Below are 26,684 nucleotides of genomic sequence, written 5' to 3' on the forward strand. Positions count from 1 at the left end.
ATTAATTTAATCTGAGATGTGCGTTATATCGCTTTTTGATCATTATTTGTGTTGTCGAATTTTGACACAGTTTCATTACTTGTTCATAATAATTTGATTCATAATTATGTCGTTTTTTTCTAAAAGTAAAAGTAAAAAAACTAAAAGTTTTTCTAAAAGCAATATTCTAAAGAGATACAAAGACAGTGTACGTGTACCCACCAGATTTCGCCATGAGTCATTTTGTACCCACCACTTTTAACTTCCGTTGACCGTTTTCAGTGGTTATGAGGAGCAATATGAGAGAAAATTTTTGTAATCATTGTCTGACACAAAAAAAAAAATATATAATATTCATTTTATTTTAATTTTCGTGTTCGCATTTATGAGGGAAAAAACAACGTGTCAGTTTACGGTTATGGACGTGAGCGCTCTAAAAGCGGCACTAAAAGACTGCTTTAAAACTTTCACAGAGACCTTAAACAGAACAGCTGCCTTTCTTTAAATCGAATTTCGTTTTGTATTAATTATGTCTTAATTTTAATCAATGTTTCGTGAACCAATTGCCTGGATTTAAGAAGTAAATATAGCAGACAATCACGACACCGGCGCCGGCGATATCTCATAAATGAACCGAAACTCAGCGTGTAATGCACATTCACATTTACAGTGTATTTAGACACATTTAGACGCATTCATAATCATTACTTTTACCGGTTCTTTGTGGCAAGCTTTATGCGTGCGGTCGTGCGCTTGAGTGCGGCTATATTATAGTAAATGCTCATTACTTAAAACAAAGCATAAGCCTCTTCCTGGCATGCAATGGAATCTACAATGTCAGTTGGTTATATCAACATATGTCAAATTAAGTTACGCGATATCAACAAATTAAGCTATAAACATTAATTTGAAATAACTTAAAGCGTATGTATAGTATATTTGCTTAAATAGCATTTAAACAAAGGAACTGCAAGGGATTAAAACCCCGCCCACACGCTGGTGAAAACTGGAAAAACCGGTTTTCTTTTGATTCCCTGAGAGGAGATCGATTCCCAGATAGCAAACTGACATTGAATCAACGTGGAAACGACGTTTCTCGTGACATCGAAACAACGTTGATCTCCGACGTTGATCCGGCATCACTTTGCTCATCGAATTAACGTTGAATCAACGTCAGACACGCCATTCAAAACTAACGGAAAATCAACGCAATTGGTTTGCTTTCCTAACGTTGAAACGATGTTGATTTCAAGTTGTTGAAATTACGTTATAGAATCAACATAAAATCGATCTAATTGGTTTGCTTACCTAACGTTAAAAGGATGTTGATTTCAATTGTGTAAATTGCGTTATTATAAACACATTTTCTACTTGTTTTAAAAATCTATCACTTATTTGATAAATTAGTCTGTATAGGTAATCATTTATTAAACACACGTCACATTCAGTTAACATTGCTTTATTATTTATACAAAATATACATTTACAAATACATTTTTAAATCTTCTGTATACAAACCCTAAGAGTAATATAGAAAAAAGCATTTACACTCAAAATACACAGACATTCCACATTCAGGCATTCTTTCTAAGCCTCAACCAAATGCAATTCAATGTACAAAATGTCCTTGACATTTATAATTACATACAGTATTATAGCCTATGATGTATTATTATAGCAAAACCGTTGACAGTGGAGTTTGTAGATATATGTGTTAAATAACAAATAATAATTAAATACCGTGTACAGCAATCGATTAGTACATTGGGTTTAATTTGTCGTTTAATGATCTCATATGTGTTGTTAGTACCGAGAAATTTCACGTGAATAAATACTTAGTACGTGGGTGGCGTACTTCAATGTCCAGTACGTGGTATAACATTTGCTCCATTATATGGTGAGAAATCCTGTAATGTTTTCCTCAAAAACCTTGAAAGAAAGACATGGACATCTTGGATGACATGGGGGTGAGTAAATTGTCAGGAATTTTTTTTTTGAAACTGAACTAATCCTTTAATATATTACTAATATGTCTGTTTCGCAAAATCATCGTAAATCATCGTAGATCTACGAGTGCTCTGGAGTAATAGTAAATCATGTAGTGCTTTATATACACTTGTCTTGATTGCTAATACACATCTGATGACGATTATTAGGTTAAACGTTCACGGATACGATTATATCATTTTCAGGACTTCGCAAATGGACAGCGACTCTTAAGTAGCACGTAGTGTTCTCGCGCGTTAATGTTAAGTGCATTTTTGGGATTTCCGTAATCTTGCACGTAGAGAGCTAAGGCCAGAGCAGTCAGACTCAGAAGATTTTGAGAAATGCGATTCGAGTAGGAACCACAAACGGATTTGTAAAATTCGTATTTAATGTATTTTTGTTTTTGTTTTTTTTGCAGTTCACACTTGCTAAATCTTTTCGCATTTCAATCGGACATGCAATATTGTTTGTATTCCAAGCAATCTATATATGCAAAATTTGTCCAAAAAGGTGTAACTTGTGTTGTTGGAGACAAAAAGAGAAAAAAGTTTGCAATTCCAAAAAAAAAAAAAAAAAAAAAACTGTCACAGGTGCTCAGTTTTGCTATTATAATACCTTAACATGATAGTAATAAGCCATCTGCAAAAGCAGAGAGGTTGGTGTGGTGTACAGTAGTAGGCTACATCTGTAGTTCCAGGTCAGCATCTGGAGATCTGCATTCAGCTGGAGAATATCAAATAAAATAAAAATAGATAAGCGTCATTGGTTCATTCAGCCCGCGCTCATTTAAGAACGACCAATCAGCGTGTATGTTTTGTCTAGAATAGCCTACCTCAAGTTCGAGTTCCTATGCTTCCTATGACGCTTCCTACGAACTCTCAGTTGTCTTCCACCATCTCGTCTATTCCTACGACCTGCACGGCTGAAATCCAAATCCACTGGTCAAGTGAGTGATGAGCTTTCGAGATATAATCAACCTATAAATCCTGCAAAGTACAAAGACACAGTTTTTCCTCACAAAGAAAAAACGGTCAGGTAAACCACAACGGTTGAAAAGTTGTTGTTTTTTCACACAAAGTAGGCTATTGCTTTTGTCGTTATTTATATTTGCTGCTATGCATGTATAATATGTAGTGGGTTAAAATGAGATTTTTGTTTAAAAAAAATGTGTATGTTTTGTCTAGAATAGCCTACCTCAAGTTCGAGTTCCTATGCTTCCTATGACGCTTCCTACGAACTCTCAGTTGTCTTCCACCATCTCGTCTATTCCTACGACCTGCACGGCTGAAATCCAAATCCACTGGTCAAGTGAGTGATGAGCTTTTGAGATATAATCAACCTATAAATCCTGCAAAGTACAAAGACACAGTTTTTCCTCACAAAGAAAAAACGGTCAGGTAAACCACAATGGTTGAAAAGTTGTTGTTTTTTCACACAAAGTAGGCTATTGCTTTTGTCGTTATTTATATTTGCTGCTATGCATGTATAATAGGTAGTGGGTTAAAATGAGATTTTTGTTTAAAAAAAACTTGCATGCCTAAAGTTGTTGAGCCCCTGAACCATTTAGCATTAATAAGTAAACAAGTATAGATATACATGCATGCATAAATACCTTTAAGTGGAACGAATAACTCTGCTGTATGGTGTCAGTCTCATTGCTGGCAAATACCTAAAAATAGACCTAGAGAAATAAAATGAATAAATAAAATATATTGTTGACCACAATATCTGTTAGCATAATAGTTCAAACAATTATAACTACAAGCAATGTAACATTATATTTGTAGCCTACCTCATTTAGTTGATTATTTACCCTATAGAACTTTTCTCACTGAAACAGCCTGGGGTAATTTAAAAATGTTTAAACCTTAAATATTTCAGTAAAAAGCCAAGAGTGTTATACTGTAATATTACATATAATATTTTTAATATAATTTCAATAAACATATAATATACTTATAATTAATTTAACAACTCAAAGTATACACAATTTATCAGTATTTTAACAATTGAGAAACATGTTGGCCTATACAGATTAGTTATTACATACGGTGACGCATTGCTGCCACATACATATTATTTTTTTCCCCCAATTATGTCGTAATAACGAGATCTTATGTCGTTAAAACGACATCTTTTTCTCGTAATAACGAGATCTTATGTCGTTAAAACGACATCTTTTCTCGTAATAACGAGATCTTATGTCGTTAAAACGACATCTTTTTCTCGTAATAACGAGATCTTATGTCGTTAAAACGACATATTTTTCTCGTAATAACGAGATGTTATGTCGTTAAAACGACATCTTTTTTGCCCTTATAAGGACATGTGTAGTCATGTACAAAATATGCCTTTATCCACATAAAATTGACAGCCTATCGCGCCTTTATCACACGTTCAAAAAGCTTAAGCAAATAGTAGCAGCCCCCAATCATGAAATTAATCAATGAGGCCCTTTTTTGAAAATATATTTTATATAGGCTTTTTTATATTTTATATGTTTTTTTTAATATGATATATTATATAGGCCTAATAAGATTTATTTTTGTTAATAGGCTATATCTTCATCTTCATTACATAGAGATATAATTAAACAAAAAGTAGTCAAAACACATCTAACAGAACATAGCCTAAGTTGTTTATTTTTTACAACATTGTGTTCTTATTTTGTTTAATTAACGAAATGTCAATCTTCGTCTTTATAACAGAAGATAGCCTACAATACAATACAAAAATCTTCAAGATGTATAACGGATTGTCACCTTATAAACAGTACTTTTTTAATGGAATAATACACCCTTATAATAAAGAAAAAGCTTCAGTAATAAAGAATATGTTGTCCTTCCACAGAAACCCTTTATTATAAAGAAAATAGGTGGCTCTTAACGTGTCTTTCTATGGGAGGATGGCATTGCGGTGCACAGCAAATATTCAATGCATTCAATGCAAATATTCAATGGTATTCAATGCAAAACAAAAATGAAAAATACAAGTAGCCAATAAAATAAACAAATTATTGTGGCATTAATTAGCCCATAAACAATATTTATTTTAAAGCCTAAACGAATTTGTTTAAAGAAAAACACCAGCGTTGGGCATTTATCTGTATAGGCTAAGTGTTTCAGCCGCCCTTTTCAAACTGGCGCAATAAAATGCAACAGAATTTGATTAGTTAAACATGAAGAGGATTATCCGTCTGGCATGGCCGCTCGCTCTAACGTTAACCTAGATAAATGTTTGCTGTTATGAAGCGCATATCCAAGTGTTTGTGCGGAGTGTGGAGCGCGCAATATGACATGGATGGAGGCGCCGGTGGCATCACTCGCATTTTCCCATCAACAGTGGAAACAACTTAAAATACTCCATTTCTGGTCATACAGAAAATAATAATACATAAGTCGCAACTACTTTTATTTGGGTAAACTCACAACAACAAGAAAACGGTGTGCTTTTGTAAAATAAAATAAAACGAACAGGGCACGCTTTCATGATCTCTGTGAATTGGAGCGCGCCTCAAAAATGAACTGGAAAACAGTGTATAGACAAGCCTCACAGTCACAAACATGAGAAATATAACTATAAAGTTTATACAAAAAAATGTCCACCAACGAAAAAAAATCCAATCGAAAGCATATACGGTAGGCTATAGACTACCATCTGATTATGTAATCCTGTCCGTATGAAAGGCTCATACATTACAGCGGAGATGTATGGAGATACGTATGCAGGCAGCCTACACTGATTTAGAAAATAATAGTTCATTAATAAACAATTAAAATGCTTCGTTATTTTTTTTTCAGATACATTTATCATATCATTAGCATACTTTTGCCGGCGCTTTGCGGCAAGTTTTATGCATGCGCTTGAGCGCGGAATATAGGCTATAGCGTACATGCACCCAGCATTGAATATAAACGTGCGATTAGTTCTAATTGCTTAAATGAATGACTACTAGTCTAGAAAAATCCTTTAGTCTATGGCAACTCTAATCAATAGCCTACATTTAATATCTGACATTATTTCATTAGTAACTAGTATCCAGCTCTTCACATTTAATTAGTTGAGTTAGCATAATTAATAAACTAATAAAATAATAAAATAAAATTTAAATTTAAATTAAGATACTAACCATATATTTATATATATCATTGCTTATTCCACCACACAAAGGACTGTTTAAGGTGACAATCCATTATACATGTGAAGATTGTAGGCTGTATCTAGAAGATTTTTGTATTGTATTGTATCTTCTGTTATAAAGACGAAGATTGACATTTCGTTAATTAAACAAAATAAGAACACAATGTTGTAAAATTTTCTGTTAGATGTGTTTTGACTACTTTTTGGTTAATTATATCTCTAGGTAATGAATGAAGATATAGCCTATTAACAAAAATAAATCTTATATAATATATATATAAAAAAACTTATAGGCCTATTTAAAATATATTTTCAAAAAAGGGCCTTATTGATTAATTTTGCATGATTGGGGGCTGCTACTATTTGCTTAAGCTTTTTGAACGTGTGATCAATTTTATGTGGATAAATGCATATTTTGTACATGACTACACATGTCCTTATAAGGGCAAAAAAAGGGCAAAAAAAGATGTCGTTTTAACGACATAACATCTCGTTATTACGAGAAAAAGATGTCGTTTTAACGACATAACATCTCGTTATTACGAGAAAAAGATGTCGTTTTAATGACATAACATCTCGTTATTACGAGAAAAAGATGTCGTTTTAACGACATAAGATCTCGTTATTACGAGAAAAGATGTCGTTAAAACGACATAAGATCTCGTTATTACGACATAATTGAGGGGAAAAAATAATATTATGTAAGTGGCAGCAATGCGTCACCGTAATTACAGATATTAGATACACAAATTATTACCTAAACTATATAACAATACTATATACTATATAATAATAACTGTAATTAATTTAGATTGACACAAAAAAATTAACAATTAAATAACAGATGATCTTCTGCCACTGCCACCATCTCTGTCTGGAGCGTAACGCAACCATTTTTTGACTGCCTCAGAAAAGTCTGCCTTGGAAGCCTCTTTACCTTGTGCTGTACTTCTCAATGCACCTGAAACATTATGGAACAAAATTAAACTCGCATTGCAGCATAGGGCTTTGACTTTTGCCTTTTCTTTTTGGTGATCAAAGATGAGTTTTAAGAGATACAATTATTGACTGCAGGGGAGTTTCCTAAATGATTTGGCAAAACTGTTAAACAAAGATAGTGTGAAAAGCTCTTTTAGTAGTTAGTCTATTACTTACGGAACATTATCTTCGAGAGATTTGAGGTCTCGAAGCTCCTCTTTTGTCCACGTCCTGCCCAGTTAAATGATGAAGCCAGATTGTTTGTCAAAATGTGGCTCAACATTTTCCTTACTGTGTCTTCCAGTTTATGACCACCCAGAAGTGACAGCTGGAAAAACTAATAAAAAAGAGATCAGTGTTCACATTAATTCCCATTTCCCAATTTTTTTTGCCATTCTCTGTGAATCTCTCATCAAAGTATTTCCATCCACAGACTCTAGACTGTGTTTGTGTGTGTGTGTGTGTGCGTGTGTGCGTGCGTGCGTGTGTGTGTTTGTGTGTGTGTGTTTTGTTTTTTTGCAAACATAAATGATTGCTTCCGGTGTCAAATGCTAGTTTGAGTATTTCTATTTCTGTGGATTTCCTGGGATTTTTACAGACAAGTGTCTCTAGCATTTACTCAGATTGGTGCCAAAAAATTAAAACATCCAGTGAAGTTCTATAGGTGAGAGATCAACAGAGAATGGCCTGACTCGTTCAAACTGACAAAGTCTACAGTAACCATATCAGTGTAAATGTTTCTACAGCATTATTTTCAGCATTATGTTTGGTATAGTACAGTCATCTCTAATGGTTTCTGTTTTAATGAAAACTGAATATGGGCAATCGTCTGGAAACAATAATCTTTGTTTTCTTTTTTCCATACTTATCAAGACCTGGATATTAAATCAAATTCCATATTTCCCAAACAGCGTAGGTTAAGTGTAATTGCATTACAAGATTTACCAATCTGTTTTTTTCTGTCTCGTCCAACCTCTCCAAAGCATCAAAATCTTCTAGAGACTGTAAAGGTAAACCTAAGCTGCATCCTATTTCTGGTTGAGGTAGAGGGACTCCCTGTAATTTTTGGATCATTGCCCTCTGCTCTTTCAGCTCTGCCTTAATTTCCAGGAGAGCTTTTAACACATTCCTCTTGAAAGGAGACAACTCTACAAATAAAGTAAATAAATATATTAATACTTTATTTGTATTAAGAGAGAGAAACTCTACTAGTTCATTAATAATCACCATCAGCAGAACAGGTTTACTGTTTAAATTGGAATGGAATTTTTGTTTTTGATTTATTACCGTTGGTATGTTCATTCTGTGTTTGTTGTGCTCTACTTGGATTTTCTGAAGAAAACAACACAACAGTTTTTTTCATACACTTAAAACTCACCTGTAAAACAATTAGTCTTAAAGAGGTTAGCAGTTTGAAGAATCACCTGAAAAGATGTCTGAGACAGTCGGACTGGAGTTGTGGTTCATGTATCTCTCTTTAAAAAAAAAAGTGACATTGCAGGAAAAGTTAGGATGGATGTCAACATTTATAGTGAATAAGTAGCCTACATTTAGCCTGTAAGTCCCACCTAAAAGAATAATGTCTTCCAAAATTAAGAAAGAACATAAAATCAACATAAATCTCCCCCCTAGGAAACTTAATGGTCTAATAAAAAGTTTCAAATAACTGTTTTCAAAATAGAAAAAATAGCTTTGATCATTACCATTGACCAGTTCAGTCAGTGTGCCCCGGTGTGCTCCGTGGTTTGCGTCTTGGTGTCCGCCGTAGTGTGTGCCCAGGTGTCCTCCGTTGTTCGTGTTTTGGTGTGATCCCTGGTGTCCGTCGTAGTGTGTGCCCAGGTGTCCTCCGTTGTTCGTGTTTTGGTGTGATCCCTGGTGTCTGTCGTAGTGTGTCCCCAGGAGTCCTACGTTGTGTGTGTTTTGGTGTGATCCCTGGTGTCCGCCGTAGTGTGTGTCCAGGTGTGCTTCGGTGTTCGTGTTTTGGTGTGATCCCTGGTGTCCGCCCTGGTGTACCCTGTGTGGATTTTCTGAGAAAAATGTGCAGTTTATTTATAGACTAAATAAATTTCTAAAAGGATATTACAGGATTTGTGGATCTGGAAGTGCAATTATAACAGCTGTGATACAATGTAAAAGAGGCAAAACATTTTTTTTAAAGAATAACATTGCAACACATACCTAGTGAATAGAGGCTTGAGACAGCTGGACTGGTCTCAAAGATCATGTGACTTTCTGAAATAATTATGATCAAGTTAAATTAACAGCAGGGTTTTGCGTAATACAATTGTGTGCTTTGAATTCATTCAGTCATGTTTGATAATCAATAAAGGCGGACTTTTGTGAACTTTCTCAATTAGTGGATTTCAATGATGTTGCTGTTAAGGACACTTCGAAACGGGTTAAATTAACCGTTCGTTCAAGGATGCCTGAGAAAAGAATACAGTTTTCTCTGGCCCAATATATAGACTATGCTGAGCTGCTCATCATTTACTGTGAGTTTTTTACAGGGGCTCCAGCCCCTGACCAGCATCCAGTGTCGGCTACAGCCCCTGACCAGCATCCAGTGACCGCTACAGCCCCTGACCAGCATCCAGTGACCGCTACAGCCCCTGACCAGCATCCAGTGTCGGCTACAGCCCCTGACCAGCATCCAGTGACCGCTACAGCCCCTGACCAGCATCCAGTGACCGCTACAGCCCCTGACCAGCATCCAGTGTCGGCTACAGCCCCTGACCAGCATCCAGTGTCGGCTACAGCCCCTGACCAGCATCCAGTGTCGGCTACAGCCCCTGACCAGCATCCAGTGTCGGCTACAGCCCCTGACCAGCATCCAGTGTCGGCTACAGCCCCTGACCAGCATCCCGTAAGGCCGCTCCATTTCACAAACCCATATATACTGTATATGTCCATCCAATTTTATGACAGGTTCAGTGCATTTCAAATTAAATTCAATGGGAATTTACTTTTAAAGTTTTTTTTTTTTTTTTTTTAAAGATTTGAATCGCCTTGAAATTCAGGGACATATGATCATGAAGAGTTTTTTCTTAAAATTAACTACAAAAACAGTTTAATTAGACTTCCATAATACCTGGAATGTCAATTACGGGGGCAGCTGGGAGCCGTGATTTTTTTGGTGCATTAACATCCTGGTCAGAATCATTCTCTGTGAAGTTTAGGAAGCGTGGATTAGGCCTGTAAAGGGAAACAGTAAAATTATTTCTCAATAAGACAACACGGTAACGCTTTAGATTACAGCCCGGAAAGTACTGCGTAATTAAAGCGATTTTACAATGTAACTTTCGGTAATTATAGTGGACCTATAAAGTAAGTATATACGCTGTAAATTTGTCTTAATTCCGCAGTACTTTCCGGGCTGTAATCTAAAGCGTTACCGACAACACCTATAAAAGTCTTTGATATTTATTATCATTAAACCTTAAATTACCTTTTCTTTCTTTTTATTCTTTCATTATGGCCCTCTTCGTCAGAAGTTATTTCCGACGTGTGGATATCACAGTCCACATACTTTTTAAGCATCTTCTGTGCTTTTTCTAGTGTTTCTAGTAATATAGATATAAATAATATATACGATTGAGCAAAGCATGTATAGTTATCAGTGCATTGAGATAATAAAATAAATAATATAAAAAAAAAGAAAAACATTCTTACCACACTTTTTAAGCAATCGCACAGGCTCAAATAGTTTCCATCCAGCTTGTACAGGCTCTTGTCTCTTTACTGCCACCTTTAATTTTTCTTGAGTGTATTTTGGCCAGTAGCACTTTTGTCCAAAAAGCCAATTGTCTGGGACAACATCTGTGCTTTTGTCAGGAAATTCTATTAATGTATACTGATTCACTTTATCCATTATTGTCTGGGAAAGATAAGAAATTTGAGAAATGTTGACCCCAGCTGTGATTAGTTCTGGGTTGCTGCGTGTTCAGCTCCCTTACCCATACCAATCACAGTGGAGTAAGTCAGGCATGAATTAATTTATTTGTATGTAATGCAATGTACTTATTTGTATGCAGTGAAAATAACAGAAAGAGTGGGTGTGTTAAATTAAAGTATCTTTTTATTTTAATGAGCAGGAAGAAAATGAGTGATATTCCCTTCTCTCACAATGTCACCTCACCTCAACAAACTTTCAAAGGGTTTACCCGAAAATCTTGTCATGATTTACTCACTTTCATCTTAGAAACACATATTTAGATATTTTTTAATGAAATTTGAGAGATTTTGGTCACTCCAATGACAGTACAGATAACCAAAACTTTCTAGATCAAAAAATGTCATCGTACTATTAAAAACGAATCAGTATGAATCAAGAGGTTTAATCTAAGTCTTCTGAAAAGACTTAAATGCTATATATGATGGACAGATTTAATTTAGCCATAATAGACATTGATTAAAACAGATGTACAGTGCATTGCATACACCCAAGTGCTTGTATTTGTGCGTAACCCACCAATGAGGATTGTTCCAGTGTGTTTGAAGTTACTTTTACAAACACAAATTGAATTGAGAGGTGTAATCTATGTTATGACATTTTTGGATCTAGAAAGATTTGGTTATCTGGACTGTCAATGGAGTGACCCAAATCTCTCAGATTTCGTTAAAAAAATATCTTAATATGTGTTATGAAGATGAACAAAAGTCGTATGGGTTTGGAGCATGAGAGTGAGTAAATGATGATAGAATCCTATAACCCTATAGGATTTATTTCAACTTTTTCAATATTTTATGTTTATTTAAATTTAAAATAATTTCCAAAAGCCTGACACTACATCTGTGCTCACTCTGCTGAACAAACACTATCTGCAATGGAGAAGGGGTATTGCAAAAAACCCATTATCATTTTCAGGAAGAAGTACGTACTTGTGTTTTACACTGGACAAAGGTACTATTTCAGTCTTTTCTTGCAAGACAGAGACTCTATAACATCCAAGTGCAGAGGAGTCGCATGGATAAGTGTAAAATGATTCTGTTTTTTGGAACCTCTGACACACTATATGAACGCTTTCATTCTGTTTGATTATATCCTTAATTATGGCTATGTCTGTGTCGATTTTGATACAGTTGTCTCCTTGTTTGGGTGACAAAACAAAATCTGAGAAATGCACCTTTTTTAGCTCTTTTGAACTTGATGACAGATTAGATTGATGAGATTCTTTTGGAAGCATTTCTGAAAGTCTTTTGACAACCTGCTGTAAAGGACAATCTGGTTTTCTAACCAATCGTTTCAGTTCACCCAGGTAATTTTCATATGGAAATGCCGCTATATTATCAAGAGGGCCGAATGCTTTATACTCGTCTGCAAGATGGATAACCTGGTGGACATTGAAAACTACTTCGTCTGTGCCATACAATCTGATGTAATGTGTTACAAATGACAACAGAGCCTTTTTAGCAAATTCAATCATTGAATCAGAGAGGCCGGGACTAAGCAGCAGAAACATGCCAATAGAAAAGAGAAGAAAGTTGTCATAAATTGCGGATTCAACACATCCTTTTAACACAACGGGACCAGTGTATATCATGAACTGGCGGAACTCTGTGGCCTTCCATCTATCCACATCTGTCAAAGAACGAGGTTTCCTGGCAAACTCTTGAGGCATAAAAGAACGGAGAGCAACAAGTCTGTCAGAAATCTCTGCTATACGCTGTGATGACAACCTTGTTCTAAGCTTTTTCCCTTTCATCCACATTTGAATTAACCTCCTCATTACTCCAAGACAGCAGGTGTGCATGTAGTCTAACGGGAATTGGGTTACCATTTTTACTAGTTCGTGTAAAGGGCTTAAACTACTGTTCAAATGGTGTTCTTCATTTGTCATCATTTCATAATCCATGTCAGTACGCAGTGGAGCATCTGTTTCAGGATATGTCATTTTATTACACCATACTCCAGTCTGGGAACATTTGTCACAACCAAAATAGCCATTGTGAGACTTGACATTTTTGATGAATGCTCGTGCAGGGGCATCGCAAATAAAGGAGGAGACAACAACTTTAAAATGAGTACCATTCTTTACAATGCCTTCTTGCAAAACAAATTTTAATTCGGCAATAAAATCTTTCAAATACTCCCTGAGTGAGCTCGGTTTACTACTGCCACAGAACAAACCAACTACAAATGGAGATCGTGTTTCATCACAGTCAACTGTTGCAAGAATTGGCCAAAATTGTGTTCTGGAGCTTTTAAACAGGGGGATGCCATCAATGTTAAACTGCAAAGCAAGAGTTTTTAAATTTTCAGCAATATTGGAGATCCTACCTAATATGTTTTGCAAGCCATTTACCAGTCCAAAATGGTAATATTCACCATTGCAAATCTTTACTACGGGTACCTTTGTCTGTGTACCAAGAAGAGTCCTTGCATCCTTGGGCAAATCAGGAAATTCTGATCTTAGGATTGCCAATAGTGCTGTTAGAGCTACTAGAGGGATGAAAAAAGATGCTGCCCATGTTTGCAGTTTAGTTTGCAACTGATTAAGTGAATTGTTGCTACTGCTATCAGATTCATTTGATTGGATACTACCAGGATCAGAGAGATTGTCAGAATCACAGAAGAAATCAGCATCTGTGTTTTTTTCCAGATCACATGAGTTCTCATGTGGGGACAAAAGAGAGGAAACTATATTACAAGAAGATGTGAGATCTATACTTTCAGAGTCTTGACATTTGTGACCATGAACAGATTCCTCAGTGTTTTCAGTTTGTGTTTTGTATTCATCTAAAATATCTCTTTCTATCTCTTGTACACTGGCCATAGTCTTTCTCCTTTTAGTCCAGTAAGACATTGTGGTATGTGTGTGTTATTGTCAGTATTATATATTATGTATTTGGTTATATAAAGATTTATATGTACAGGTATATTGTTATTGTTTGATAAAAATGATGATTTTGGAAAATGCTCCTGAAAAACAAAAATAAGAGATAGATAAAAATAATTGTTAATATTGTGTAGTTCAGTGCAATTAATGTCAAACCTTTTTCCTTTGTTTGTCTTTTTTTTAGAGAAAAAACACGCATGTACTGTACCTGATATATATCCAAAAGATTAGATTAAAAATGCTGCCAATCATTTTTTATTAAATTTTTATATTTAATATCTTTATTTATCTCAACTTGTTTTGTTCTGTTTGGGCTAACAGCAATATTATAATAATTATAATTACAAACTATTAGCCGTATTAAGTCTATAGTACTCATTTTGTCCATTAGATGGAGCAAAAGTATAAGAAATCACTTGTAAAACTTTTTTTTAATCGGTCTCCATTATTTTTAATGACAAACAAAAGCCTGAATTAATTTTTAATGTAGGGTACTGACAATACAGTTTAATAAAACATGTTTACGGATAAAGTTGTGTGACGATTATAATTAAATATGTAACTTTTTTATATCCCAATATTGAAGACATAGGTCAAGTTTCCAGACGTTTAGACATAAAATGAAGGGACAAGTGTATTTCCCACAATATACATTATTTTAATTGTATAAAGACACTTATTTAGTGCTGTATGAAGAATACAACAAACCTTTCATTTGCAAAATTGCAAGCAAAATAAGCACATTAAATAATATAAACAAACATAAGCTCGGAAGTGCCCGCAAACTTATTGGTACTGTGACTTGACTTGATCCTTAGCAGGAACTGCATTTTTTGTACACTGGGACTTGAGACTTGATAGTAAGGACTTTTGTTTTGACTTTAACATGCGTTACTTGCTCCCATCTCTGTCGATTTTGTTCCTCATAACCGGTATTATATCGTGGCAAGCCTATTGCAAATATTTGTTTAAAAATCAGTAAATAAAATCAAATAAACATCAATATGATTTATTGCTAATTAATTAAATTAATTAATTTTTGAATAAAAAAAATGAATATGTATATAAAATTGTATAATATAATAATATACTATAATTATAAAAAACAAGTTATTTAAATCCTTAAGACAAATTATTATTGCTGCATGATGTATCTGTTTGAACTAAATACAAATACTAAAAGTATCTGATACTCAGTCAAAAAATATACTCACAAGAAAAAAAGCCAAAGATGCCAAAAGAGTCGTTGGGTTGACAGTAGTTGAGAGTTGGGGTGCTGCTGATGACACATAAACAAAGTTTAAAAAAACAAAAACATTAGTAGTCAGACACTGCATACTGTATGAATTGACATGGATTGTTTATTCATTAATGATCATTGTGAACATTTTAAATCGGAAATAATGCTACAGTAGATTGTTTTCTAAGATATCCGTTTAATTTGTAAAGGCATTACTGGTGACTCTGATGTATGATAATGGAGGAGGGCAGGAGGAACGATGTAAAATCTAATAAATAAAAAAAGATAATCATTGGGTTGGTTTAGGTGAATGCATTTGTATCATGAATCGAAAAAGAGATCAGAAACTGCATGAGCTTGTGAATCAAATTGAATCATGAAATCTATATGAGTCAGGCCAGTATCTGACTTATAACTTAAATATCTGGTAGGCATTCAAAACATACTTACAAAATACAAAGTCGCTGTGTGCTAGGGCTCTTAAAAGAGCCTTTGGGGGTGTTGTAGCTGCTGTTGACACAAGGAAAGGGAAGAGAAAGAAGAAACATGTCTGAATATGAGAGAGAGATATCTGTACGAATTAATGCAATGATTTTTGACTAATCTGGATGACTGCTAGATTTATCACTTACAATAATCAGACTGCAATATATACTGAAAAAAAGAAAATAATAATATTATTAACACGGTGACAATAATAATTTAAATAAAATATTATTATTAATGTATTATTAATAAAATACAATAATAATTATTGTTATTAATAAAACAATATTTATTTAACAATGTTTATATTTATAAATATTATTAGATGTAGTGGTATTAATAATATGACAGACAGACGGATGGCAAATCTGACCTCATCTTTATAAGCCATGCACGTCTCTCGCTCTCATAGGCTTGGCTGCAAGCGCGTGAGCGCTGCGCGTACACCACCAGCGCTCGCAGCCAAGCCACAATAACGCGCTTTCCATACAACGTGAAGATAGTATTATTAATAATTGTATAATTGATTTATTTTACAGTAACGATAACATCACAGACAAAAAAAAAAAAAAACTCAAAAAAGTAAATTTCAATATGAGCGGATTTTCTCTATCCCAAATGACGTCACAGACGTAACGGCATTTATAGCGGACGGGAAAACAACCGGAAAACCATTGTTTATGTGAAAAGTAGTGGTACATTTACTGGAAAACACAGTTAATACATTTTGTGACAATTAAAAATGTTTATTAGGTGAAAGCGGCCGTTATTTATCTTACTTACTTATCTGTATACCCTGAGTAGGGGCCTACAGTAGCCTATGTGCTATAATTAGATTTTATTATTTACTTTCTTCAAAGTTTTAAGTGTCATTTACCTTTGTATGGGGTTTGTATGTTTTAAAAGTAATTTACCTACATCGGTTAAGTAAAAAGTACTTTACCTCAGAAATGTAGTTGAATATGGATGTCCACTTGGAATGAAAACCGGGTTCTGCGCGCGGTGGTCACAACCCCTTCTTATATATGCCCGCTGCCAGGTTTCGCGGGCTTGGCACGCTCACAAATGTATATTATTTTTTTAATTTTTTTTTTAATGTACATTTTTATAATGATACCTTGCGTTACCTTGTCAAGAAAGTGATATACCACAATAATTTAATAAATATAATTATATATAAACTTTAGAATATAAATATGTTAACTAAGCTAGATTTACAAAATTAATTAACAATTAAAATGAATCGGTTGTGCAGTCAGTGTTGGGTTACCTGGAAGGGAAACATACATAACATAATACATATTCAACAACCCATAGGTGGCGATCATATGCGAGTTACCAATAAGCATGCATACAAGCGAAGAACCATGCGAGTCACAGACACGAGTTTACTATCAACGCGTGGCATCCTTTATGGTGGCTGGCAGCATTCTGTTTTGATGTACAAATGGTTGAGAGAGGTAAGTAGTATATGGAATAATATGTGGAAATGTATGCTTTTATCATAGTATGATAATTTGTGGGATTGTGAGCGTTTTCCCCAGAGCTGACTAACGCGTTTGCACATTTGTTTTGTTAAAGGAGCTTTATAATTTTGAAAATGCAGTTTTGAAATCTATCTTAAGAATTGAAAGTAAATCAAACATGTAAGAGAAGTACAAGATGCATCCATATATGTTAATTAGGTGTGAATTAAACTGTTTTCCTTAGAAAAATAACCTACAGGAATCCTGCATTTTTTTTTTTTTTAAGGATACTTTTATTTATTTATACATTAACAATATGTGCGGGAAATTTCTACAGGTTTTAGAATGAACAGAAACATGCAAGGACATCAAGCACACTTGTGCACACCTCCATTTTCCCTCATATCAGCATCACCAGAGACAGTGCTAGAAAGGTGTCAAGGTCTGTATGTTTTTTGTTGTTGTTGTTATTATTTTACCATTACCATTATTTTTTACCATAAATATTTTGACCTCATTTGTTTGACAGTTTTTTTTTTCTGCCAGTTTCTGTGTCCTGCCTGTATATGTTGTTTTCTCTCGAAAGCAGCCTAGATTGTTTATGCTTCTAGTTTGCTGATATTTTAATGTTGATATGCCTTCCTCTGCTGTTTGTTGTAGGTAGCTCCCGATGAGAGACCTAGTGTCATGCCTGATCTGGAATCAGCTGCAGGTTTGCCAAACTCCTAATTTTGATGAATTCATAAACTGACACTGTTAGTTTGTTACACAATGTGTTTGCCTTTCCTTAGTAAAGTGTGCGTGTGTGTGTGTGTGTGTCTGTCTCTCTCTCTCTCTCTCTCTCCTTTAGATGAGCTTTCCCCTGACTCGAAAGACAATATAGAGAGCTGAGTGAGAACTACTTCTCCCTGAAAAGAGAGCGGGACCATCATTACATCGACAAGAAGAGTCTCCATTACGCTATATATTCAAAAAAGTCCCTTTGTCTTCCACGGAAAGTAAACTTATGGATTTGCACATGAAGGTGAGTAAATGACGGCAGAATTATCATTTTTGGAAGAACTAGTCCTTTAATATGCATTTCAAGGCTGAGATTATGTGTCTGCAGAGCTAACGTTACTCACACAAAATAACATCTAAAGTGCATGTGACGAAGACAATATCTTTATGAACTTCAGAAAAATATTTATTAGATTTAGGTAAGTATTAACTAACAGACAGTTATATTCAAAACAACTCCAAATCTTACTAACTTTCCATGATAAAGTGCTTTACCATTTAAACAGATCCAACAAATAAAATGAAGAAAAAACATTATCTGTCGAAATCTGTCTGTATAATGTTGGGCACTGAGAGTATAATGGAAATATAATTAACCACAAACCAACATGAGACTTCAAGTCTTTTAAATAAATGATTCTCTCTTCTATCCTTTTCTTTTGGTATAGAATAAAATACCAGTTCAGGGTTCCTCTTTCAGCTGTTGTTGCAGCCAACTGCACAACATATTGCAGGCATTACTGAGACCGTGATGGCGGCGCAAAGCTACAGTGACGTGATGTGAACCGAATGAATAATCAGCACAGTTGGAGGTAGCCTACTAAGGCTTCCCACATAATCCATGATCAAATCTTTGATTTACAGTACAGTATTAATTCACACATCACAGTAACACTGCAAAATTAAAGACAGACAATGAGATCCGACTAAAATCACGTTTTATTGAGTCAGCAGTTATATACAAACAATAAGGAAAGCTTCAATACTTAAGTTTGTTGCAGTAGCTCACCAATCTGGCTTTCTGCCTCTGGTATGCGCGCACACCCTGTAATGTTTGAAAACAGGAAACCCATGTTTCAACAACTACGGATGGGCCCTGGCTATTAATTCGGGTTACAAGTCTGACTCTCTAACCATTAGGCCATGGTGGTACATTGACACACTTTCCATCCACAAACTTTTAAAATAAGGTTGAGATTTCATTCTTCTTCCTTCTCTTTTCCAGAGATTTGGAAGAACACGTCCTTCAACGGTGAGTTGTCCCCATACCTAACCCAACCATCTATTTGAATCGGAAAGTAACTGTTACCCTTAAAACTAAAATCATTTACATTTTTGTAAAATGTAAATACAGGTTGATGTGGAAGATAATATTTAAAAAAAATGAGCACAGCCTACCTCATTTGATTGAATGTTTATGACTTATTTTCAATTTGTAATGATTTTATTTATAAAACATTTAGGCTTAAAAATATTTAGTTTTTATATGTTCAGACAGTGATGGTGAAAGTGATTCAGAAATTGGAACTTTGTCCGAGGAGGAATCAAGTGATCTAAGAAGTGATATGGCAAAATGGGCTGTAAAAAATAAGGCAACACGCACATTGGTTGATGAGCTGCTCTTGGTGTTACATAACAGGGTTGTATTCAACTACCAGTCACAGGAGAAGATTGATGCAAGAACAGAAGATGACTGGTTGTTCACCCTTGATCGCTGCAGGCTTGCAGTGCATACAAACGTTTGTGCTGGACAATATGCATGTTGTCTGCCCTAGGGGTTGTCAGACGATTGCTGAACTTTCTAAAACAGGGACCGAGAGGGTGTAGGCTGTCCTCAAGGCAAATTGAAGAAATATCAGCAAAACTCTTGATCATTCCCACTACTTAGAATTATACTTCATTTGTAATACCTGCTGTAGCAATTTCCCTTCTTTATTTTATTTTTAAACCAGATCATTCAGCCCTGGCCAAGAGTGTCTGTCCATAAAAATAATAATTGGTCGCTTCTTTTTTGGCTAGAATTCCAGAAGAGAGTTCTTCAGCTCCTTGTCAAAATCAAGGATACAATTCACGTTGCCACCTCATCTGCTGGAACAAGTTATGAAGTGAAGCCGGCAAACACTGAAGAAGAGCTCGAAGCTTTAGAGAATCACCTGGAGGACAAGAATGAGGGAGCAGAACTGGTAAGTTTTCTTTATTTTCGCTCATGATCTGCGCTGTGTATGAACACTTATCCACTTTTTCATGAGAAATATTGCCCTATCGTTTTTTCCAAAAATGTTAGAAACTATTTTTGTTTATGCGTGCCTCTCTGAGATCTTTTTTTGGATTAAAAATCGTTTGTTATTTTGTTAGTTTATATAAACCTTAATATTATTTTCTTTGTGATTAAGATTATTATGCCTGATCATTGTGCCCCAAAATAAACTTTAAAGGTTATCTTGCACTGTATTATGTTTGATTGTATGTTTGCATACCATTTGCTAATTCGCCAGAAAAAAAAACGCGCTTTTACCATCTCAGAAGCACTAACATTAGCTATGGCCGTATCATTTTCCAATCTTATGTCCTTTTTCTTAGACGCTAGAAAAACCATAGATCGAGGAGAGAACCACTATAAATCTGGACATGTAGAACAGTGCAGCTTAGATGCTGGTTTACTTGCCGGTATTGTACGGGCCAGCATGAGGGACAAGGTTTATCGAGTCTCGGTAAGTAAAACTAGGGAGAGATAGAGGAGTTATAAATGTTCTATGTATTTAAGATAACTATACAAATAATCTCTGAACAAGCATAACACAGTTAAATTCCAAACATTTAATATAATAGGCATAATATAATTTAATATAATAGTTGTATTATAATAAATATAATATAACATAATATAATATAACATAATATAATTTAATATAATAGTTGTATTATATATGTTGAAATTAAAGAGAATTGTCCAATAGCATCAACAAATGCTTATTATAATATATTAGAATTAAACCATATATGTTCCCTAAATAAACCATATATACTCATTTTGTTAACATTTTCTTTACCAAATGCCAAGCAGGTTATAACTGGTGTGTTTTATGTCATAGATCAAAACGTGAAAATATTAAGAGGCTTTAACCACAGACCTTATTTCAGGCGATTTAGCAAAAACCCATTCAAAAAACCCATAGACTTTTAGGGCGAGGGAACCGGAAGTGCTAAAATGCTAACTCACTTCCGCGTTTTGGCCTACAAAAGTGACGTCATAACTTCGGAACTCTATTGGGGTCTGCGTATCAGGCTAGTGACACATGGTTTCACAACTCTAATGTGCATGGGGCGAATGTACAGGGCTTAAAGTTCTCAGGCACCATTCCTGATTTCAGGCAAAGAGCACTTTTAAATTAATTCAATACATTGTGCACATTTCCTCCTGGACAACTTTTCAGACCTCAAATCTTTTCTTGCTTTAAGCCCTGAATTTCAATGCTAAAGATTTGTAGAGATATTCTTATGCCTCTCGCTGATTGGGTACAAGACAAACACTCAAACTGATCTAATAAGTACAGCTTCACCTTTTGATCAGAGACAACAACAGAGACAGACAAGACGAAGAGGTGTGCACGTCTTATAGGAGCATGGGGCCTATAGAGCGTGCACAGTATGTTTTCATCCGGGTCTTTACAGCAGGAAGTGCCTTTTCCGGCTTCATTCACTTCTGAGGTGTGTGTTATGCTAGTTGTAGCTAATGTACCCTGGAGGACAAGTGCTCTAATGGGCCTTTCACACAGGACGCGGTATGCGCGGGGCTTGCCGCTGGGTTCAGCGTTGCCCTTCAGATACAACGCGATTTGCGCTGCGCTATGACGTAGGCGGAGTTTTAAAAACCTATATGGGGACACATATTAAAAACCTGTTTACACACATTGCCTACCTACAAGTTGCCTGACTGTTAAAACAACTATTTTTAATGTAAATCTGTCTGTCTATGAGACGATCATCCATTTTGATTTCCGTGCTTGTTTGGATCCCCTGTTTCTATTGGCCGCGCTGGTAATCGTCACAGAGCGCAGCGGCAAAAGTTGAACTATTTTGAACTTTGACCGCGGCGTGCGCGTGAGCACGCCAATGATGCGCACCGCTGCGCTTGCGCTTTGATCGACGCAGCAACAAAACATCCTTGCGCGGCGCAAGCCATTGATATGAATGGGTTTTATAGCGCAGCGCCGCGCATACCGCGTCCTGTGTGAAAGGCCCATAAAAAAACGAAGACAACAAAAGGGTTAAATAATTAATCTTGTAAAGTGCTGGCAAAGTTTCATTAACAATTGGCTTGTTCACCTTGGTGACCACTACAAACTCCTCGTCCTCATCATGTGCCTGCTTTGTGGAGGTCTGGACTCTACTGACCACTTTTCTGGTTATATTTTTAATTTCTTGTTGCTCCTTTTCAGAGTAAACATCTGAAGAGGTTTGGAGGCATTGATGCTGCAGACCATGTGAAGTCAATGGCTGCGCAAGTAACATTGTTCCTTTTTTGCATTAGTTTACAGTGATGTTCCCTGGCATATACTGTCATGCACTCCCCCCACACACCCACTTACTCGCTCTCTGCTACATTTTCATAATGAACTCGATTGCAATATAATATTCTAATATAAATCTGTTTTACCATGGCAGAACTATGACAAATAAAATGATGACCATAATGAGCCTCAGAGGAAAAAGTGGGAAGGTTGCCTTCATGAAGACCCGTCTCTACAAGATAATCTGTGGTGAGTTTGCTTTAACCTAGTAGTTTTGTAACAATGTTTTAAAAAATTGAATATAGTAAGCAGAATAATAATCATTTTAGTTGGAGGACTCTACAGAGCATGCTCTAATATATAATACTCCATTCTGGGCTCTAGACTAACCGGCAGCACTGGTTACTACCAACTGCCTTTTGTTGCTCGCCCAAGCACATGAATATCAATGACCTTGCACATTGATAAATACTAATTTATATACTTGAAACATTGGCAAAGCCACAGAAGTTGATATTTGAAAAATATTTAAATTTAAAGGGGTGGTTCAGAATTTTGGACATCGGACCTCATTTACAAATTAGCCTGTGTGTTATTTATCAACGGTTATTATTTATTCTCTCAACAGACATTTACATCGATAGTCTGGCGTTATAATTTATTTTATTTTGGTGTACTGTGGAGTGGGTAAAACTGTTTTTAATGGCAGGCTAGAGGATACTGTTGACCACCAGCGAACTATGCAACTGGAAGGACTGGGTGAAATTTTTTGAAAACTGTCTCCACTGATAAATAACACCCAGGCTAACGTGTGAATGAGGACCGATGTCAAAAATCCTGAACCACCCCTTTAAGAGGTTAACGTTTGCTAATACTGATCTGTTTTTTTCCCCCTCATCAGACACTGTCTTGAGCTCATTTGATACAACTACAACAAAAGTAAACGAATACATGGCCAAATTCTTGAAATATGCACCAGAGGAGTATAGGAGAGGTGGTAGAAAGAAGTAACTAGAAGAGAAGATTTTAACCAGCCGTGTTCAATGTTGCCCAATGGTTGGGCCGTTTTTCTAAAGGTTAAAGTTCGACACGTAAAATTGTTGTGTGAAATGTTGGCACACTTGCAGCCGTGTAATAAAGAATGTTTCTTACGTCAGTGAAATGTCTTTATTGATCTTCTTTATTGATCTTTATTGGGCCGGTTGCATAAAGCTCTAAGACAGTCTTACAACTTAGACATCAATTTATTTTCTTTAAGACTGTTCATATCTTTTTTAAATCATTTACATAAAAATGTAGATTAGCCTAATTTGATAGCAAAAACTAAGACTGACTGCCCTTGATTAACTGCTATTGGGTCATATTTGAACTTAAGACACTGTCTTAACATAATGGCTTTGTTTATGCAACCGGCTCCTGGTCTTGCTTTGACCAATTGGCTTCTTCCTAGCTGACTCTGTGTCCGCAAACTTAGTGTTTATGTATCCATTTTAAGGTGTTTGCTGTTACTGTTGAACACATCAATACTTTAGTGAAAACAGTTTAACAAAATAAACTGTTGAAAAGCAAGACTTTATAGTGATGTTGAAATTTCAACGTTGATTGGATTTGCAAAATCTAAACTAAAATCTATTGATTCAATGTTGACGAATTCACTTATGTTGAGAAACGTGACGTTGGAAAGACGTTGCTATTTCAACGTTGATTAGATTTGCAAAATCTAAACAAAATTCAATGGTTATCCAACACTGGCACCTGACGTTGATTCAACAGTGACTCGACGTTAAAATGTCAGCTGGGATATGTCTCGTCTTTTGCTTTTGAGAGACCTTTCAAAGAGATTGCCTTTCAGACACCATGTGTGGTACTACAATCTTGCAACCAATTCCACTCATTTTACAATTATTAGATGATGGGGGGAAAAGTGAATTTTAAAGTATCAGTGGTTAAATACTGACTAATCACAACATGATTCTGCACATGTGGATAGTAAATCATCGTCAGGTGGTATTGATAATGTGCTTGTAAGTGTTTCCAACGCTATTGCCTAATCTAACTGGATTCAATTTGTCAGTTGTCTAGTAATTTGCTTCAAGAATCAAGACCTGAATGCAGTTTTTGGGGCCTTCCCGGAAAATTCTTACAACTAAACACTAACAACATTGTGCCCTCTGCTGCCTGATAATGCTGGCGTAATTTTTTCTCTGGCTTGTGAAACTAACTGATCAGTTTGGGTAAATATTTTTAACACAATTTAAATCTTTAAATTGTGCAAACACTTGATTTCTCTGGAGGCCTGTAGAAAGTTTGTGCACCTCAAATTTGGCTTGTTTTCGGCTGCTGTGACGAACGGTTTGCATGCTTTATCAATTTATTAATCTCAACTCGTTTACATATCCCTTATGCTGAATTCCTGCAACTCAGTTAATCAAAAATAACCAGTTCTGGGAACGTTGCTGACATGTTTAGAAAAAAGGTGCTATGTTTTAGCAAACAAGACAGTGATTCAGGTAAGATAAAGTTAGATTTGGTGATGTAGGCCTAAACAACCAACTCAGAAACCCCCCAAAAAAAATGAAAGCTGTCACTTGAGATTCCTTGCCTACTGCTCTCAGAAATCGCAGAATTTAAAGTTATAGTAGGCTACTGTGCACACACAGAGACACAAAAGAAATAAATTTCATAACAGAAAATTGTTTTCCTGTTTGATCATTCTGCATACAGCAGACTTAAACCTTGACAACAGATCACATTTATTTCATAAGATGAATTACTGAGATGAGGTAAAAAAAAAAAAAAACACTGGGGGTCCATGTTTCTGGGTTCCGGAAGGGTCTAATGGATTGTCAACCTTAAAATCAGTCCTGTTTGTGTGGTGGAACAAGCAATGGTATATAGAACTATGTTTAACATCTTAATTTCATTAACTAATTATGTTAACTCAGCTAATTTAATGTAGAAGAGATGGACACTATGTAAACTAAGTAGGCCTAAATGTATTGTTTAGAGTTTCCTCTGACTAAAGATTTTCCACTGTTGATATGGAATATGCAAGTGTCAGAAAAAAGAAAAGCTTTACTGCTACAATGGGGTTTAATAGATGCTATATCAGGGTTCACCAATCTCGGTCCTGGAGGGCCGCTGTCCTGCAGAGTTTAGCTCCAGCCAGCTCCAACACACCTGTTTGAAAGTTTCTATGCCTAGTGAGACCTTGATTAGCTGGTTCAGGTGTGTTTAATTGGGGTTGGAGCTAAACTCTGCAGGACAGCGGCCCTCCAGGACCGAGATTGGTGAACCCTGTGCTATATGCTGAGGGAGAAACTGCAAATTTAACATTTTTCTCTTTTCTGACTTTTCTTTTCTAAGGCTATATCCTAGAAAAATCCTGGAAACTCAAAATTAACTCAATAGCATAATATTCTCATTTCAAAATAAATTTAATTTCTCCTACATTTCTTCTTCTCCTTTAATGAAGAAGACGTTGTAGGCTACCCTTTTTGCATTTGCGCCACAGTAAAGTGACATATTACTGATTGACTTTAAAAGATCCTGGATATCATTCATATTGCCAGCATATTGCAGATGTGACTCACACAAACACGAATATCAGCGAGAGCAGTATGTTTACATAATTACAGGTTATTTATTTTTTTATTATTCGTTTTGGTATAGCCTACATTAAATCTCTTAGTACACAAACTAAAATGATCACACTGGTAACACGGTTACATTCTTTCAAAACATGATCTCTTTATTCAGTTGATCGATAACTCACCAAGTACGTTATGATTTCGACCAAATGCGTCGGGGCAGTATATGTTGACGAATCAACCGCATTTCAACGTTGAATCGATGTTTTATTTTCAACGTAATAACGTTCTGATATACCGACCAAATAGTGAACGTTGATTCAACGTTGAAATTTGATCGACGACTGATACTAACCTTTACAACTAAAAATCAACGTTGAATCGACATCGGTCTGCTATCTGGGATTTTATGTACAACATAGTTAAATATAAATCTCACATAGTTTATTTACACTATTTACTTTAAAATAGTTTAAATAGTTCAACCTTTTTTAAGGTTGTTTTACTTAAAGTATATTTAAATAATAATGATTTATGTGTTTAGTTTTGCTTGTGTGTTTCTTTAAAAAGTTGCAAGCCGTCACATGTATTTGCATGACATACATGAACATATGAAAATGTATACTACACACGATATTACGGCAATCATGGATAAATAAATACAGTAGATAGTGAATAACATTTTCAAG

The 26,684-nt window shown here is 35.4% G+C and overlaps 1 protein-coding gene and 1 long non-coding RNA gene across 5 annotated transcripts; one reads left to right on the plus strand and one right to left on the minus strand.

Annotated features, from left to right (window-relative positions):
• Positions 1-1,176: 1,176 nt before the first annotated feature.
• Positions 1,177-14,848, minus strand: LOC307156719 (uncharacterized protein). Of its 3 annotated transcripts, XM_079868197.1 has the most exons (8): positions 10,532-14,848; positions 10,175-10,278; positions 9,265-9,318; positions 8,790-9,113; positions 8,511-8,561; positions 3,581-8,418; positions 2,801-3,316; positions 1,177-2,691 (listed from the first exon to the last, which is right to left on the minus strand). In XM_079868197.1, exons 1-6 carry the CDS (start codon positions 10,747-10,749, stop codon positions 8,330-8,332), a joined length of 840 nt encoding a protein of 279 aa, XP_079724323.1. In that variant the 5' UTR covers positions 10,750-14,848; the 3' UTR covers positions 1,177-2,691; positions 2,801-3,316; positions 3,581-8,329. The 3 variants fall into 3 exon arrangements, 1 of the variants encoding a protein (XP_079724323.1); XR_013820784.1 differs by lacking the exons at positions 10,175-10,278; positions 10,532-14,848 and having other exon boundaries at positions 3,581-7,069; positions 7,264-9,779; XR_013820785.1 differs by lacking the exons at positions 10,175-10,278; positions 10,532-14,848 and having other exon boundaries at positions 2,801-2,954; positions 3,163-3,316; positions 3,581-9,779.
• Positions 14,849-16,987: 2,139 nt separating this feature from the next.
• On the plus strand, positions 16,988-23,564 carry LOC307156652. 2 transcript variants are annotated; one of them, XR_013820759.1, is made up of 10 exons: positions 16,988-17,108; positions 17,452-17,556; positions 17,775-17,826; positions 17,965-18,138; positions 19,120-19,146; positions 19,914-20,077; positions 20,475-20,605; positions 22,334-22,399; positions 22,560-22,654; positions 23,307-23,560. It is a non-coding gene; the product is annotated as an uncharacterized lncRNA (long non-coding RNA). The 2 variants fall into 2 exon arrangements; XR_013820758.1 differs by lacking the exon at positions 20,475-20,605 and having other exon boundaries at positions 23,307-23,564.
• Positions 23,565-26,684: the final 3,120 nt, after the last annotated feature.

Source organism: Squalius cephalus (genome assembly GCF_949319135.1).
Source record: "Squalius cephalus genome assembly, chromosome: 4".
Lineage (NCBI taxonomy): Eukaryota > Metazoa > Chordata > Actinopteri > Cypriniformes > Leuciscidae > Squalius > Squalius cephalus.